The 16657-nt window shown below is 37.2% G+C and overlaps 1 protein-coding gene across 1 annotated transcript; it reads left to right on the forward strand.

Annotated features, from left to right (window-relative positions):
• The first annotated feature begins 378 nt into the window (after window positions 1-378).
• On the forward strand, window positions 379-11475 carry LOC143394691 (olfactory receptor 4K13-like). The gene is made up of 2 exons (XM_077109063.1): window positions 379-466; window positions 10637-11475. Exons 1-2 carry the CDS (start codon window positions 379-381, stop codon window positions 11473-11475), a joined length of 927 nt encoding a protein of 308 aa, XP_076965178.1.
• The last annotated feature ends 5182 nt before the right edge of the window (window positions 11476-16657 follow it).

Genomic DNA, 16657 nt, shown 5'->3' on the forward strand with positions numbered 1-16657 from the left:
CCTGATAGCGCCAGAGTTCAGAGGAGGGGCAGGGCATAGGTTTTGGAGATGGGTAGGGGTTCTGTAGGCAATCAGAGGAGTGAGGGGACAACCATACATGACTTCCTAAGGTGAGAGATTAGAAGGCTTCTTTGGCAAGGCCCTAATGTGTAATAAAGCCAAAGGGAGCACCTTTACCCAGTCCAGGCTTAATTCCATGGTGTGCTTGGTGAGGGTCTCTTTAAGGGGCCGATTGGTCCTTTCAACCTTTCCAGAAGCCTGGGGGAAGTAAGGGTAATGGAAATGCCAAGGGAGTGATAGCGCGTGAGCCAGTCCCTGAGTTATTTGCGAGGTGAATTCTGGGCCATTGTCTGATTGGATAGAAGTGGGCATCCCGAAATGGGGGATTATGTGAGTAAGCAACAGATCAACTACTGTAGAGGCCCGTTTTTTGGAAGTGGGAAAGGCTTCAACCCATCCCGAAAAAGTATATGACCATGGTCCTGATGAGAATGGAAAGGTTTAGGTTTTAATGGAGTATTGGTGTTGGTTCTCTGGCAGATCTGACAAGTGGAAGTGATCTGTTGTAGGAGGGTCTTATTGCGTGGGGAAAGGGTGAAAATGGAGTGAAGGAAAGTAGTGAGACTCTGTGGACTAGAATGGAATAGAGAGTGAAGAAACTGGAAGAATTGTTGGGGATCTTTGGGCCGATCCCTGGTGGTAAGGAAGAGTAGCGGAGAGGAGGTAAAGCTCTGTAGGGTGGCTGATTGAGCTGCTTGATCAGCCTTGGAATTAGTCAGTTTGATGGGCCTTGCAATGGATTATTCCCAGTTGGGAAGGCAGCCTGGAAGCTCATAGTAGGCCAGAAATAAGTGTGGAATTAATGACTGCCATCCCTCTGGTGGTCAATAGCCCCCTTTCTTTCCAAATGGCTACGTGGGAGATCAGAATATGGAAGACATATTATATAGGGAGAGGGTTTTTCCCTCCACTAGTTCACATGCCCTTGTGGCAGCTATGAGTTCAGCTTGTTGGTTGGTGGTATTGGGTGGGAGAGGTTTTGCCTCTATGATGGATGAGAGGGAAACGACAGCATACCCCGCCACTTTAACCCCTTCATGTATAAGAGGGCAGGGGTCCCTCAGAAATGGTGGTAGGGCAGGGTAAAATCATCTTTAATACCTCCAGGCATTTGTGGATGGGATCTTGTGAGGGAGAAGATGGGAGGAGGGAGCAGGGTTTAATGGAAGGCAGGACTGAAAAGAGATGGAGGGATTTTCAAGGAATGAGACAAGGAGGGATAGAACCCTGGAAGGAGAAAGTGACTGTAGCCCCTTGTAAGCGAGGAAATCCTTTAGATGGTGAGGAGATGAGATGGTTATCAGGGAGCCAAAGGTAACTTGTGTGCTTCCTGGAGGTCATGGGCTGCTGCTAGGGCTCTGAGGCATGGGGGCCAGCCCCTGATGGTGAAGTCAAGCTGTTTGGATAGGTAAGCCACTGGTGCAAATGTGGAGCCATATTCCTGACCCAGAATGCCCAAACTTTGTCCCTGTTTCTTATGTACATAGAGGGTGAAGGATTGGGAGAGGTCGGGGAGATGCAGGGTGGATGCCTGGAGGAGGGCCTTTTTAAGGATTTTAAAGGGCTTCCCTGCTGCTGAGGGTAGGGGTTCATCTTGGAGGCCCTTGGCCAGATTATGCAGCGGCCTGGTGAAAAGGGAGTCCAGGTCCTGAAGTACCCAGTCAAACCCAAGAGGGAGAGTATGTCATCTTTGGTCTTTGGTGTAGGTATTGACACAATAAACTGTTTTCTGTCTACTGTAATGGCCTTTTCCCCTTGAGAGATATATGACCTCTTTACATGCTATTTGGGCCTTTTGTGCAGAGGCCCGATATCCCTTTAAGACCAAGAAATTAAGTAGGAGAACTGTGTCATCTGTTGAGTGCCCTTTGGACATGCTAGAAGAATTTGTAGAGGTTTGCAAGAGGTGCAGAAAGCAGGATTGGATCAGAGCAAAAAGAAAGCCTGGACATAAGTGATCTCTACCCATTGTTTTTGAATTCTCACAGTAATTGTAGAGATCCCTTAGAATGGAGGGATCCAGGGGCCCAAAAAGGGGCCAGCTACTTTGGTTGTCTAAGGGATAAGTGGGCTAGGCCTGGGTGCTATAGGGGAGAGTCAACCAGCAGAGAGGACATATTACCCATGTAAGGAGGAGGGAAGAGGACACAAATGTGGTAGTAAGAGAGAAGGAAAAAACTGATTTCTTGGCAAAAGGGGCGTCCCCACTAGAGCCAAAAAATAAGGAGTGCCTAAGTGCCTAAGTGGCAGGTTCGAGCTGCAGAGATTGGTCATCACCAAATCTTGACAGTCGAAGCTCTCATCCTGGACGGAGCTGGAGCTGTGGGAGACCTTGGCCAAGGCTTTTCGGGACCCCTCCTGGAGAGGCCGGATACTCCCAGGGCCTGAAAGAGGGGAGAGAGAGAGGCAGGGCAAGAGAGAGGAAGGGGAAGGTAAGCATCTCTCTAGCGGCCAAGTCTTAAAGATGAGAGGACTAGGACTTTTGAATCTGCCCAAGGAAGGAGTCCCTGAGGGCCACTATAGCCTTAAAGGCTGTGGTTAGGTGCTTTCCTCCCCGCAGGTGGGCAAAGAGATTTGCTGGATGATTACAAGAGGGTGGATTCAGGGCACTGGGGGTGAAAACATTGGAGGTTGGAGGCTAAGGTTTGTCCAAAGAGGTGTGGACTATCTCAAAATCCCTGAGGAAGGACAGTCCAGGTTAGTTATCAAGAATGTCTGGTGGGATCTGTCCAGGTAAAGGCAAAAAGATCTTGTTATTCGGGGGCAAGGAGAATGGAGAAGAAAGCATCCTTTAAATCTATGACTGGGAAGTGGGTGGCAGTGTGGGGGATCTGAGACAGCAGGGTGTATGGGTTTGGAACCAAAGGATGTATGGGCCTAACAGAGGTGTTGATGAGTCATAGGTCCTGAACTAAGTGATAGGACCCTTTGGACTTTTCTACTGCTAGTATGGGAGTATTGTGAGCAGGGCAGAGGTAACCTTTGCTAAGAAGGTCCTGAATAATAGGTTTTAGGCCCAGAGAAGCTTTTGTGGACAGGGGGTATTGAGCATGATTGGGGAAGGTGTTAAGATCTTTGAGATGAATATTAACTGGTGGGCAGGAAAGGTGGAGGGGGTGTGGGTATCCCATACAATCAGGTCAACCAGGTTCGTAGGTAAGGGGTCCTTTTTAGTATGGTGTTTCATGTCTTCTGCCAAAAGGGACAGAAAAGATGAACAGGCCAATTCTGGGGCCTGGATGATGCCAGGAGACCAGATGTTGATTGTTGTATTGAATTTAGAAAGAATATCTTGACTGAGCAAAGGAACTGGACATTGGGGCATAACTAGGATCTTCTGAGAGATCTGGCCCCAGAGGGTGATTGGGATTAACTCGGTGAGTTTTATCCGCATGGGCTCTGGCAAGTTTCCAGACTCTGGTACGTTCCTCTAGCCAATAATATACAAGCCTGGAGGACCCATTGAAACACTCTTCTGTGGTGAATTAGCCCAATTTTCGCTGGAGTTGCATGAGGTCATTCATAGAGAACAGGACATGTGCCCGGATAATGCCCTCAGTTCCAGCAACCTCTCTTAAGGGGCCATAGTTTGTGGGACTAGGGTGCGGGACCTAGCTTCGGGGGACTAAAGGTGTTGGCTGAGTCTGGGGGAGCACCTGAGGGGCTGGAAGGCACCAACGAGGGAGGTCAGTAGGGAGAGGGTTCATCTGCTGGATAGGTCAGGGTGAGATCAAAGATGAGAAAAAGCTTCAACATAGGGGATCTCCTTCCACTTTTTCGAACGCTTGCATAAGTTAAACATATCTCTGAGAATTGCGGGATCTAGGGATCCTCCTGGGGGCCATTGACTTTGATTGTGTAATTGATAGTAAGGCCAATCTTGTGTGCAGAATTTAATAAGGGGGAGTCTGCAGGGAGAGAAGAAGAGGCCCCCATACAAGGGTGGTTATTGAGAGAGAGAGAAGAAGAAAGAGAGAGAGAGAGAGAGGAGTGCCTGTTCTTCCACTTCTCAGTACCTCATGAACCAGGTTCCAGAGAGTCTACCGTGACCATGAAGGCCATGGTGGGGTGTATTCTCTCCTCCATATTGGGCATCAGAGGTTTGCTGGATGATCATGGTCAAAGCCCCTGCGTATAGCCCATTGAAGTTGAATACCCGATAGGGGAACTCACCTATTGAATAGCTCGTGTTGTGTGAGTAGTAGCAGCGCTCGAAAGAGTGGACGAGGATGGCAAGCCTTGAGAGAGGGGACCCTAGAGCAGTGAGGTATTCCCCCTCCCGGGTTTCAGCACCAATGAAAGAATGAACAAGGCTCGTTGTCTGAGAAAATGCGCGTGTATTGAGGAACAGCTCTGCATATTTTTAGAACGGGGGTGGTTTGACAGATATGACACTTTAACAGTTGAAGGGTTTGACAGTTGGCATGGGGTACTTTCTGATTGGTGGGTAAGGATCATGTGAGTCAGTAGGGCTAGTTTGATTGGTGGGTAAGGATCATGTGAGCCAGCAGGGCTCACCATTGGATGACTCTTCTCGGGGGATGGGGAAGTTAGTCTTTGGAGCCTGGACAACTCCCAACAGGCCCCCATCAGAGTGCTAAGTACTAACAATATTCCAAAGCACAAGAAGTCTGTGTTATGCCTTTGGGACTAATGATGCTTGTGTTAGTTAAGCTTCATTCAAGCAGGAGTGATTCTGGTGGCAGCAAGGTCATTTTAAAACAGAAGTCTTTTAAAAGAAGCACAGATAAAACAAAATAATGTGTTGATTGTTTGATGAAAATGTTGAGACCAGAGATTTGTGGAAATATACATTGAATTATCTCTAAATTATTGTCATAAATGGTTAACTATCATTATATGTGTTATTATTACATAATATAAATAAAGTTTATTTTAGGGTACACTTTTTAAAATTTTATTTGTTCTACTCAGTTATACATGACAGCTAAATGCTCTTTGATTCGTTGTATATAAATGGAGCATAATTTTTCACTTCTCTGCATGTACACGAAGTAGGTTCACACCATTCCTGAAATCATACAGGTACCTAAAGTAATGATGTCCATCACATTTCACCATCTTTCCTATCCCCATTCCCATTCTCCTCCCCCACTCTCCTTGCCCAATCCAAAGTTCCACCACTCATCCCATGTGCTCTCCCCCCGATTATGGATTAGCATCCACTTACCAGAGAAAACATACAGCCTTTGGTTTTTTTTGGGTTTGGCTTACTTTGCTTAACATGATATTCCCTAACTCCATATATTTACCTGTAAAATACATAGTTTTATTTTCTTTTATTGCTGAGTAATATTCCATTGTGTGTATATACCACTGTTTCTTCATTCATTCATCTACAGAAGGGCATCTAGTTTGGTTCCATAGTTTGGCTATTATAAATTGTGCTGCCATAAAAATTGATGTGGCTGCATCACTTATTATGCTGTTTTTAAGTCCTTTGCGTACAGACCAAGGAGTGGGATAGCTGGGGTCAAATGCTGGTTCCATTCTAAGTTTTAATCTTCCTATGAAAACAGTCAAAAAAATGAGTAAGTACTAAATACTCATTAAGCGAGAAATATTTCAATAATGGGACTTTGTCTTTTCAGTCCCATGAGATTCTGAAAGTATATTTTCTATATTTGAACAATATGTTTTTTAGAAATACAGAAAATCCAGATTCAATAGTTGAACTTTCAAACTACCATAATACAAATGTCAAAAAACACTATAATATCACTATGTCAATGATTTCTTGACTATGACCACAAAGCAAGAAAACAAACAAACAAACAAACAAACAGAAACAAAAAGGATTGAGACAAATTAAAAGATTCTGCACAGCAAACAATGTAAGTAGGAAAACATCTCAGAGTGTGAGAAAATATTGGCAGCATATACATCTGATAAGGGGGCTAAGGTTTAAAATATATAAAAATCTCAAATAATTAAATAGTCAGAAAAATAATTCAAAAATCAGCAAAGGGTGTGAGTAGACATTTCTCAAAAGAAACATAAAAATAGCCAACATATATATGAAAAATCTCCTTTATTATTAATTACCAGGATACATACCTTAAATCTTGAATGAGATGTATCCTCACACCCATTACAAAGGCTGCTATAGATGAAAGTAACAAGTGTGGATAGAATATGGATGAAAGGAAATTCTTGTACAGTATTAATGGAAAATACTGAGGGAATATAAATTAATACAGATAAATTGAAAAAAGTATGAAGGTTTTCTCAAAATTCAAAATAGAACTGCAAATGATCTAGCTACCTGTCTACTGACTATGCATCCAAAGGACAACATTAGCATGCTGAAGATGTATCTGTCCTACTACGCTTTTTAAATTTTTTAAAATTTGTTCTAATCAGTTATACATGACAGCAAAATGTTCTTCAATTTGTGGTACGTAACTGGTGCACAATTTTTCACTTCTCTGCTTGCATACAAAATAGGGTCACACCATTAGTGCAATCATACACGTACCTAGGGTAATGATGCCCATCTCATTCTACCATCTTTCCTACCATCATTCCCTCTCCCCTCACTCCCTCCCCTCTACCCAAACCAAAGTTCCTCCACTCATCCCATGCCCCCCTCCATTATGGATTAGCATCCACTTATCAGAGGAAACATTCAGCCTTCATTTTGGGGGGATTGGCTTAATCTGCTTAACACGATATTCTCCAACTCTGTCCATATAGTTGCAAATGCCATACTTTTATTCTCCTTTATTGCTGAGTAATATTAATATTCCACTGTGTATACATAACACAGTTTCTTTATCCATTCATGTATGGAAGGATATATATAGCTGGGTCAAATGGTGGTTCCATTCCAAATTTTTTAAAGGAATTTCCATACTACTTACCAGATTGGTGCACTAATTTGTAATCCTACCAGCAATGTATGAGTGTGCCTTTTCCTCCACATTACCACCAACACTTATTGTTGCTTGTGTTCTTGATAACTGCATTCTGACTAGAGTGAAATGAAATATTAGAATAGGTTTTATTTTCATTTCCCTATTTAGAGAGCTGAAGAACATATTTTCATACATTTGTTGATTGATTGTATATCATCTTCTGAGAAGTGTCTGCTCAGTTCCTTATTCCATTTAATTGAATGGGTTTTTTTCTTGGTGTTAAGTTTTTTGAGTTTTTTTTTTATATATTCTGGAGATTAGTTCTCTATCCGCTGTGCATGTGATAAAAATTTTGCTCCCATTCTGTAGGCTCTCTCTTCACTGCATTATTTATTTTGCTGAGAAGAAGTTTTTTTTTAGTTTGAATTCATCCCACTTATTGATTCTTGATTTTACTTCTTGTGCTTTAGAAGTCCTATTAGGGAAGACAGGGTTTAGTCTGACACGATAAAGATTTGGACCTACTTTTTCTTCTATTAGGTGTAGGGCCTCTGGTCTAATTCCTCCCATGTTTATTTAGTACTATTCACAATAGCCAAGATATATAATCAACATAACTGTCCATCAACAAACAAATAAATAAATTTGAGTATATATGCACAATAGAATAATATTTAGGATTTAAATGGGTGAAATTTTGACACTTGTTACAACATGGATGAACCTGAAAGATCTTATGTTAAATGTGGTATGTCAAGCACAGCAAGACAAATACCACATAATCTCACTTATATGTGGAAACAAAAAAGTCAAGCTTGTAGAAATAAAGAATGGAAAGGTGGTTACCAGAGGATGAGCTGAAAAGAGTTTAATCAAAGTTTAAATTTGTTATAAAAGAGGAATAAATTTAGCAAGTTTATTATATATCAAGGATATAATAGTTAAAGTGTGTATGATTATCTTAAAACTTTCTGACTACATTTTAAGTGTTCTCACCACAAAAAAATAATTATTTTAATTAATCTATATGTTAATTAGCTTAATTTACCCATTTCACAATGTGTACTTACATCAAAATATCACCTGGGACAACATACATATATTTTGTCAAATAAATGAAAACAAAACAGAGTAAATTCTTATAGTTTCCTAATAGGTTTATTGTATAAAATTTTGGAAGCAGAAGTATGAATATTATACAAAAATCCCATAATTTATCTTTAGATCTATCTTTCTGCACCCTATGAATATTAGTTGTTGTCTTTAAAGTCTTACCATAGGTAAAAAATTACCTCACACTTTCTGCAATGGCAGAGAGATTTTAACAATCCCCAGGACATTTTTACCACCAGTCTCTGAGGGATCTAACAACTATCAAATTTGTTTTCTCCTGTATGTTCCTTACCAATGCATACTTTTAAACACTGTCCTTTTTTGAATTCAGGGCAGACAATCTCACTGGATGTTGAAGACCAAGCATTTTAGGATTTCATAAAGGTGTTACGTCCAAAGTCCAAGTGAAGCCTGGTATGTTTGATGACCCTGACATATTACCCTAACTATAAACTACATCTTCCACACTATTTGAACTTACAAATTGAATGTGTTCCTAAGTAATAGATACAAATTCTAAATTTCTAGAAGAAGGAAGGAATTAGAAAGCTTTAGCTAAATGGAAATGAATTTGACTTTGTTTCAAACTGACAAAAATGAAACAATATTTTTATATAAGTGCTAAGAAATTAATTCAATACTCCCAGATGAATAAGTGATCTTTAGAAAAACAGAGATGTCGGTGTGTTTAAATTGTTCAGCCACACTGATTAGATGGAATGGTCTTATATTATCACATAATATGAAGAAAGTCACCTACTCTTTTCAGGGCATGCAATTATTTTAAAAAGTGGATAAATAATAAGACTGCAAGCATAATGTGCTTGATCCATAGCTTAGAAAGTCACAACATGTTACCACACATGATGCTATTGCTAGACTCATTAAAATTTAAGAGAAATGACATGAGAGAAAATCTAGCACCTCAAAGAAGCAGTCTAAAAATGGGCAATTGTTTAAACACTAATTCAACTAGAAAGCAATCAATAGTTTGGGGGTCCATGTGCTTCTACAAGTATATTATTTATATACTTCCTAGAAATATAGACTGTCCAGAGGAAATAACTGCACATGATGGTCTTACTGCAAAAGTATAAGTACAGTCAACAAGTCCTGGTGGTCAATGAGAATAATCAGACATTTCCACTTTCAAATTCTGCTCATTTAATTTTTACATAACCCTGGAAGATGTAGTCAAACATAATGATTGGCACATGATACAATTCTGATAAGATTTTGCCTTAATGTTAGCTCTGCAAGGGAAAATATGTAATTGTATGCTTAGTGTGGTTAGCTAGAGACACTGTATTTTCACACTTAAAACATGTGAATTACAGGTTAAAACTTACAAAAAAATAATCCCTGTATCTAATTTTCTTTCTTAATAATCATTATTGGCTTTGGTTATAAGATTCTGATAAACACAAGAAAAGTTCTAGAAATAACAAATAGACCTCTAATAAAAATTGCATTAGAGCCCCAATCAAGGAAAAGGCAAGGCTCTCCACTTTATGGCTCAAATTAGATCAAGTCCTGACCTCATTAAATGTGAGTATGTTATTTTTTTTTCTTAATTCACTAAGCTGAATCTACCTCAGTGCACAATATCTTTGATTTAATTTATTCTGAAAAAACTTAAGTTTAAATAAAGCCCTTGTGAAAATAATTGAGAAGAAACAAAGATCCAAAGGGGACAATAACTTTCATAAAGATACTGTACAAACAATGCATCCACATTTTTAGTGGTATTGTCTTTGTTTTTTCTTTTAATAAGCAAAAGTTAATGGTTCATCTCACTCATTTTTTTCTCAACTTCTTTAAGAAAAGTTGAGTAACATAGTAATGGTGAACTTTGGTACATCCTAGCCTTAAGAAGGTGATTCTGGATTTCTGTGCACTGTTAATATATGAAGACATATGCACTAAATAGAAACATCACATCCAGGTGGCCTTTGGATTCAGTTTTGTAACACACTTGCAAATAATTATTTTGTTAGCTAAATAAACTGAAAATCATTAATGTCTAGCAGAGGTCATATGGGTCATTCCAGTTCTGAATCTCTATTTTTCCTCACACATTAACTTTAATTTCAATTAACAATATAACAGTATCAATATTAAACTTTATACTAATGATATGAGTATTCTCTCTTATAGTTTCTTTCAGTAATATTTAATGCACATTTTATTTGAACACTATTTTTAATGTGGAAATAAGAAGCCTTTTTAGTGCATAGTGAAGATGGGATATGAATGTTTCAATCTACTTCCACAAAGCTCAAAGATAAAAGTGTACTTCATTATTGATTTTCAAAGTCCTTCACTATCTCTATAATAAACTAAGCATTTAGCTACAGTTTGATCTGGAGTCGAACATGAAGACAGACATAAGGATTGATGCTCTGAATAAATAATAAAATGAAATGCAGAAGTAATGGATAGGTACACTGTCTTATTATTCTCTGTGATTTTCTGTGTTTTCTTTTAGACAGCTTCTGACAGACTCAAAAAGTAGATATATGGATATCCTAAGTAAAAACACAAGCATTTCAGAGTTTTTCTGCTTGGACTTTCCTATTCCCAAGATATTCAGATATTCTTTTGGGGGAACCTTCTTATAGTGATCTCTGTGATATTTGATAACCATCTTCACTCACCAATGTATTTTCTTCTGGCAAATCTATCATTTTTTGACCTATGTCTTTCCTCTGTTGCAACTCCCAAAGTGATTGCAGACTTCCTTAGAAAACGCAAAACCATCTCATTGTGGGGCTGCATGGTCCAGATGTTCTTTATGCACTTCTTTGGGGGTGGTGAGATGTCTCTCTTTATAGCGATGGCCATTGACAGGTATGTGGCCATATGCAAGCCCTTGCACTCCCAGATCATCATGAACCGCAGGATGCTCATTGGGTTTCTGGTGCTGTCATGGGCGGTTGGATTCATTCATACCACAAGCCAAATGGTTTTCACGATGGGTTTACCTTTCTGTGGTCCCAATGTTGTGGACAGCATCTTCTGTGACCTCCCTCTGGTCATCGAGCTGGCCTGCACTGACACCTATATCCTGGAGTTCCTGGTGATTGTGGATAGTGGGCTCCTGTCCCTGGTGTGCTTCATCCTCTTGGTCATATCCTACATCATCATGTTCGTCACCCTCTGGCAGCGCTCCTCCAGGGCCTCCTCCAAGGCTGTGTCCACACTCTCTGCTCACATCACTGTAGTGACCCTCTTCTTTGGCCCCGCTATCTTCATCTATGCTTTTCCATTCAATAGTTATTCTGTAGATAAGTTTCTGTCTGTGTTTTACTCTATAATGACTCCCTTTCTTAATCCAATTATTTATACTTTGAGGAATCAGGAGATGAAGGCAGCCATTAAGAGACTGAGCAGTCAACAGATTGGTTCCTGTGTTTTCTCTTAGTTATTGTTTGTGTCCTTGCTTATTTGTCTGCCTTCTACTATTTTAGAGACTTGAGTCTTAAGTATTTAATCAAGTGGTTGAAATAAAAATACTAAATGATATCAGTTTTATTCCTGCCATATTCTATATATTAAGGCACTTTAAATGTTTTGATTTAAAATGGTTATAACAGAGATACAGTTCCTGGAAAAACAAACATTATTTTATAACATGAGTCTTAAGATATCAAAAATATGTAAACAGAGTGTTTCCTTATAAAATTTTTGTTATATTTTGGTGAATGAAATTGCAAAATATTTACTTCAATGAGATAATATCAAAGAAGGTGTTTAATATAAATTTTTACTTTTACAATTGTGTTCTTTAACTTAACGTTCTTAAAGATATCTTCCATTATATGTCAATATTATGAAGCTTTCTCAGTAGCATTAAATTATGATTTACAGAAACTTTCTTTTTTTTAATCTCAACAGTCTAATCATACTAATTACCTAGAAACTGAGGAAAATATTTTGAAACATTTCTTTGTGTTCCTAATTACTTTCTTAGAATTCAAAATCAATGACAGTAATAAGAATTAAATTTTTTTTTCTTTTTCAATATATTTTTTAATAGTAAATGACACTGATGGGTCAATGTTTCTTTACATTAATTCAACTGTTTGTGAAGCAACCTTTTTTATATTTTCTAAATACCAGACTCTTGTCCAAGCAATATAATACATTGTTAGTGATATATGTCTGGTTCCTGTCCCAAAGAGGAGAATATGTTGGGGTGAGATGAGGGTTCTATGTTACTCATAGTGATCTCAGAAAACCACTGTGAGAATGAGATCTTTAAACCAAGGACAAACATTAAGGAAGTTGTGCAACAGGACATTAGACAAAGGAAGAGAATTTCAGAGAGAAGTGTCAGTCTATTCAGATATTGTAGAGTCAAAAAGAATTTGTATCTACTGAAGGTTGACCTTTATGAAGGAGACCTATGGATTTAAGCTAGCAAGTTTAACACTGAGGTTGAATACAGGTAAAGGCACCAGAACATGTAATTGTGGTGAATCCTCTTGTTTAATAAAAATTATTAATGGACTAATTTGAATGGGAGATATTAGCATTAGTAATCTTTAAGTTTAATATAGCTCTGTCCTCTTAAGTGCACAAGCGAAAAAGGGAGGTAAGCTGGCTTTTTTTTTTTAACCTGAATCTGTTAAATCATAATAATAGTAAGTTTACTGAATCTGTATAATGAGACATTCTAAAAGTAAATAAAAACCTAAAATTATGCAAAAAATCTAACAGACTACATTCAGGGTGATATCTTATACCTGGAAATCAAGCTTATATATCTTCCCTTCTTGTCTTTTCTTCAATTTGGCCCTGGACCATGTCTTTTCAATTGTTATCTTTATTTTAGAAAATTAAGTATACTTATCAAGTGGTTTGAGTAATTACATTTGAGCACCAATTTGTGCACATATTATCTTTCTAATTTCTGTGTTTAGGAACCCTGCCTGTCTTACAAACACATTCTCAAGCAGTAATGCATACTACAGCATACATCTTCAGCAGAGACACTTTGAAAAGGTTATGTTTTAATGACAATTCTTACTTTATATTAAGATATGAGATGGGAAACTGCATTAAAAGAAAAGCTTTGAGGTTAAGAGAGTCAAAAATCTTTTAGTAATGTCTACTTTGTTTTTTGGAAATTCATGTGTCACCATCTTTATCAAATGTTTATCAATACAGTTCTTTGGTATTTCTTTCAAGAAGACTATAATTGTTTTAAAAACATGAAGGAATTCCTTATTACAATAAACACAGAATAACTGCTCTAGCGAATGAACTCATCTTTGATCTTTGCTGTTACTTAGTAAGCCTTTAGAATTTGCTGGCTTAATTATGTTGTTTATCATAATGTTATACTAGAGTGGTCCATGAACTTCTCTGATTTTTAGACTACTCGTAATCAATTCAGGTCATTAAGAATAGTGAAAGCCCCATCAACACCACCCTCTCTCTCTAGTCCCAAGTACAGGAAAATATTTTTCTCTGTGTTACTAACTGGTCAATGTTCTATGAGTGTCCTTGTAGTAGACACTGCTTATATAAATTTACTTCAATAAGAATATCAGTTGTCATATTAGTTATAAATTATTTATGTAATCAAGTTAAGAGAATTATAATTTCTTCATATTTATTTAGATTAAATTAATTTTCTATAAATATCTTCTACCCAGAGCCAATCAACCCACTTAGTGCTTTGCTGAGCAAACACTCTTTAGAGAAAGTTTACATGCATGAAACATCTGGTGAATTCATGATTCACCTAAACAATAGTAAAACAAGTTCTTATTCTGAACTCTAGGGGAAATCCACATGGTTATTTTAATAATTCCCTCTGGGAGTTATTCACAGTGTGCAATTGCCCTCTTCTTTAAACATGCATAAACGACTGCCATTTTACTAGAAGTAAAAATGTTAGGCCATATATATTCAGAACTTCACTGTGTCTACATGTCTTTGAAGACATCGCTGTGTCTTTGAAGATGTTGCTCCTCGACTAGAACAGGTAGGTTTAAAAAGCAGTCCTAAGTCAGTACCTTCATGTACTTTAACAAAAGATCTGTCATTTGACATGAAACTAGTAACTTACCTGAAACTATATTACTCTGATCAGAAGGGAAATTTTTAAAGCTTATTGTGCCCACCTCCATCTGGACAAATGTGCCTGCATGCAGTGAGGAGCAGAGGAGCCACTGTGATTGACAAGTGGATGCCATTCACATTCCTGATGCAGACTTAGCTTCACAGTTTGAGCTTGAGTTTAGGAACATAAACTTGAGTTATTTAATCCAGAAGGTATCAAAGGACTAAATAACTTATATGGTGAAACTTTGGGAAATTATTCGACAGAATTTAGCATCTATGATAAGCCTGATGTTGAAACTAATAAAATCACAGATAAAAAATGAGAATCGATGTACTTTATGATTTTTAAATTTTTTAAAATATTACTTTAACCATGTTCTAATTTTCCTGCACTGAGTATTTATATTAAATTAGAAAACATGTATGGAAAGCTAATTGAGATAAATTGTATAAATGACTAATTTAAATCAATTGATTTCTTCTTCCACTATATACTTATTTCCTCCATTGAAGGTCTTTAATATTTCAGTAAATAAAGTTATTTAATTGTGCTGTTAAAACATGCATTTTTTTTATTAGCTACACATGACATTACAATTTGTGTGTCACATTAGATTGGACAGAGAGAAGTGATGGGAGGGGAGGGGAGGGGAGGGGGGATAAAAAGGGCAGCAGAATAGAATAGACATGATTGCTGTATGTATATAGGTGACTGTATGACCAATGTGATTCTGCAATCTGTACAAAACATGCATTTTTGACAACTTTGCAATCCAAGGACTATCTCCAATTTTCTAAACCCACTGGCATTTTTTTTTTACCTTTAACTAAAATAGTTCTTTCATATTTTATTAACTTGATCAATATATAAGAAATTTCTTCATGCCGAAGAACTTGTGTTAATGGTTTTTCAATTAAATCTATAATTACTATGAGCTAGACACCATCATCATCTATATTTATGTGGTCCACCTAATTTTCTGTGACTACTGCATAAAATTGACACAGTAAGCAGAAAGACATCAACTTTGGGGCCATTTAAAAAGTGTATTATTTTAATTAGAAAACATTTTAATAGTTATTTTGGCACCAAGTGATTTTATTTTGTTTCCCAAACATCTTCTTTGTCATAAGTGAATATTACCCAATTGTTATCTAATTCATACATGGCTTAACATTTTCATAAAATGGAAACATAATAAGGTTCACATATACTTTTACTCTTATCAAAAGTCTCAGTTAACATATTTCCACACACAGTAAGTTTTCTATTTAAGTTCTTTGTGGAAATGTTTCTGTTATACCAACAGTATGAACATCCATGATTTTTACTCCTAAGCAGTGAACACTTTTGAGAGTAGAAATTGATCATCTTTTAGCCCTAGGAAAAACACGGAGAGCTTAGCTTGGTCCCCAGTCATATGCCATTCATCTCATTCTCAGACATCTGTGGCTATAAATGAAATGTTGCCTGATCCTTATTTTCCATTTTTTTTGTTGGTGTGTGTTCAATACTACTCACAAATTTAAAATTTCCACTGAATTTTAGTTGTAGCTTCAGTTAGGAAGATCGCTGTCCTTTTTTTTTTTTTTTTTTTTTTGTCTCACTGGAATTTATTTTCTGTATCAAAATAAATAAAAGACATAGTTCTAAAAGTACTTAATCTTTCATCATACAGACAAATTTTGTCCCTAAATAATTTTATCTTAATATATTTGAATCCATCTCTATGTCAACTTAGCTGGAATTTTCATAAATGTGAAATAATAAAGACAAAAGCAATGAATACAGCTTTTTATTCTCAGTACTCCAAATTTACATATAAAATTATGTAATGTACCTTTTGAATCACCTCCACATTTTCTACTTTTAGCATGTTAAAACTAAGGACTGCATAGATGTGAAGAATAATTTTGTCACTATTGTGTGGGATCAATTATTGCCAGGGCAAAGATACTAAAAATGATGATAATAACTCTTAATAAAATAGACAATTTGGCAGCTGTAAAGTTTTATTTATCAGAGTAAAACATTTTCATCTACACAAACTTCAGTATTAGCCTTTCCTAGTAAAATGCATCTGAGATGCGTACTGGTTTAGATATCTTAACAATCATCAGAAAATAGATAATATTGAAGAACATAAGTTCATTAATGTACATACATATTACCTGTATGTATACTATGAAATATACAAGTATTTTCACATATGTTACCCTTTGGATTCTCATAATTATTTCTAATAGGGTATTATTTCTAAGTGGGTATTATTTCATTTTAACAATCAAATAAATACATATTCCAAGCTATTGGAGATAGATCAACATTGAAATAGTTAACATTGAAGGCAGGACTACTTTTTTATATTTTACTTTGAGACAAGGTCTCACTAAGTTGCTCAGAGCCTCGGTAATTGCTGAGGATGGCTTTGAACTTGCAATCTTCCTGCTGCAGCCTCCCAAACCACTGGGAATACAGGTGTGCACCACAAGCCTGGCTGGAGCTGACACTGTCAGCTCACAGGATCACT

Source organism: Callospermophilus lateralis, chromosome 3 (assembly GCF_048772815.1).
Source record: "Callospermophilus lateralis isolate mCalLat2 chromosome 3, mCalLat2.hap1, whole genome shotgun sequence".
Taxonomy (NCBI): Eukaryota; Metazoa; Chordata; class Mammalia; order Rodentia; family Sciuridae; genus Callospermophilus; species Callospermophilus lateralis.

Excerpts from the sequence above, each read along its gene's own strand:
- LOC143394691 (XM_077109063.1), top strand. The coding sequence starts at position 379 with ATGGGGGATTATGTGAGTAAGCAACAGATCAACTACTGTAGAGGCCCG. Across the intron at positions 467-10,636 it reads CTTCAACCCATCCCGAAAAA|ATATTCAGATATTCTTTTGG; the intron begins GTATATGACCAT and ends CCTATTCCCAAG.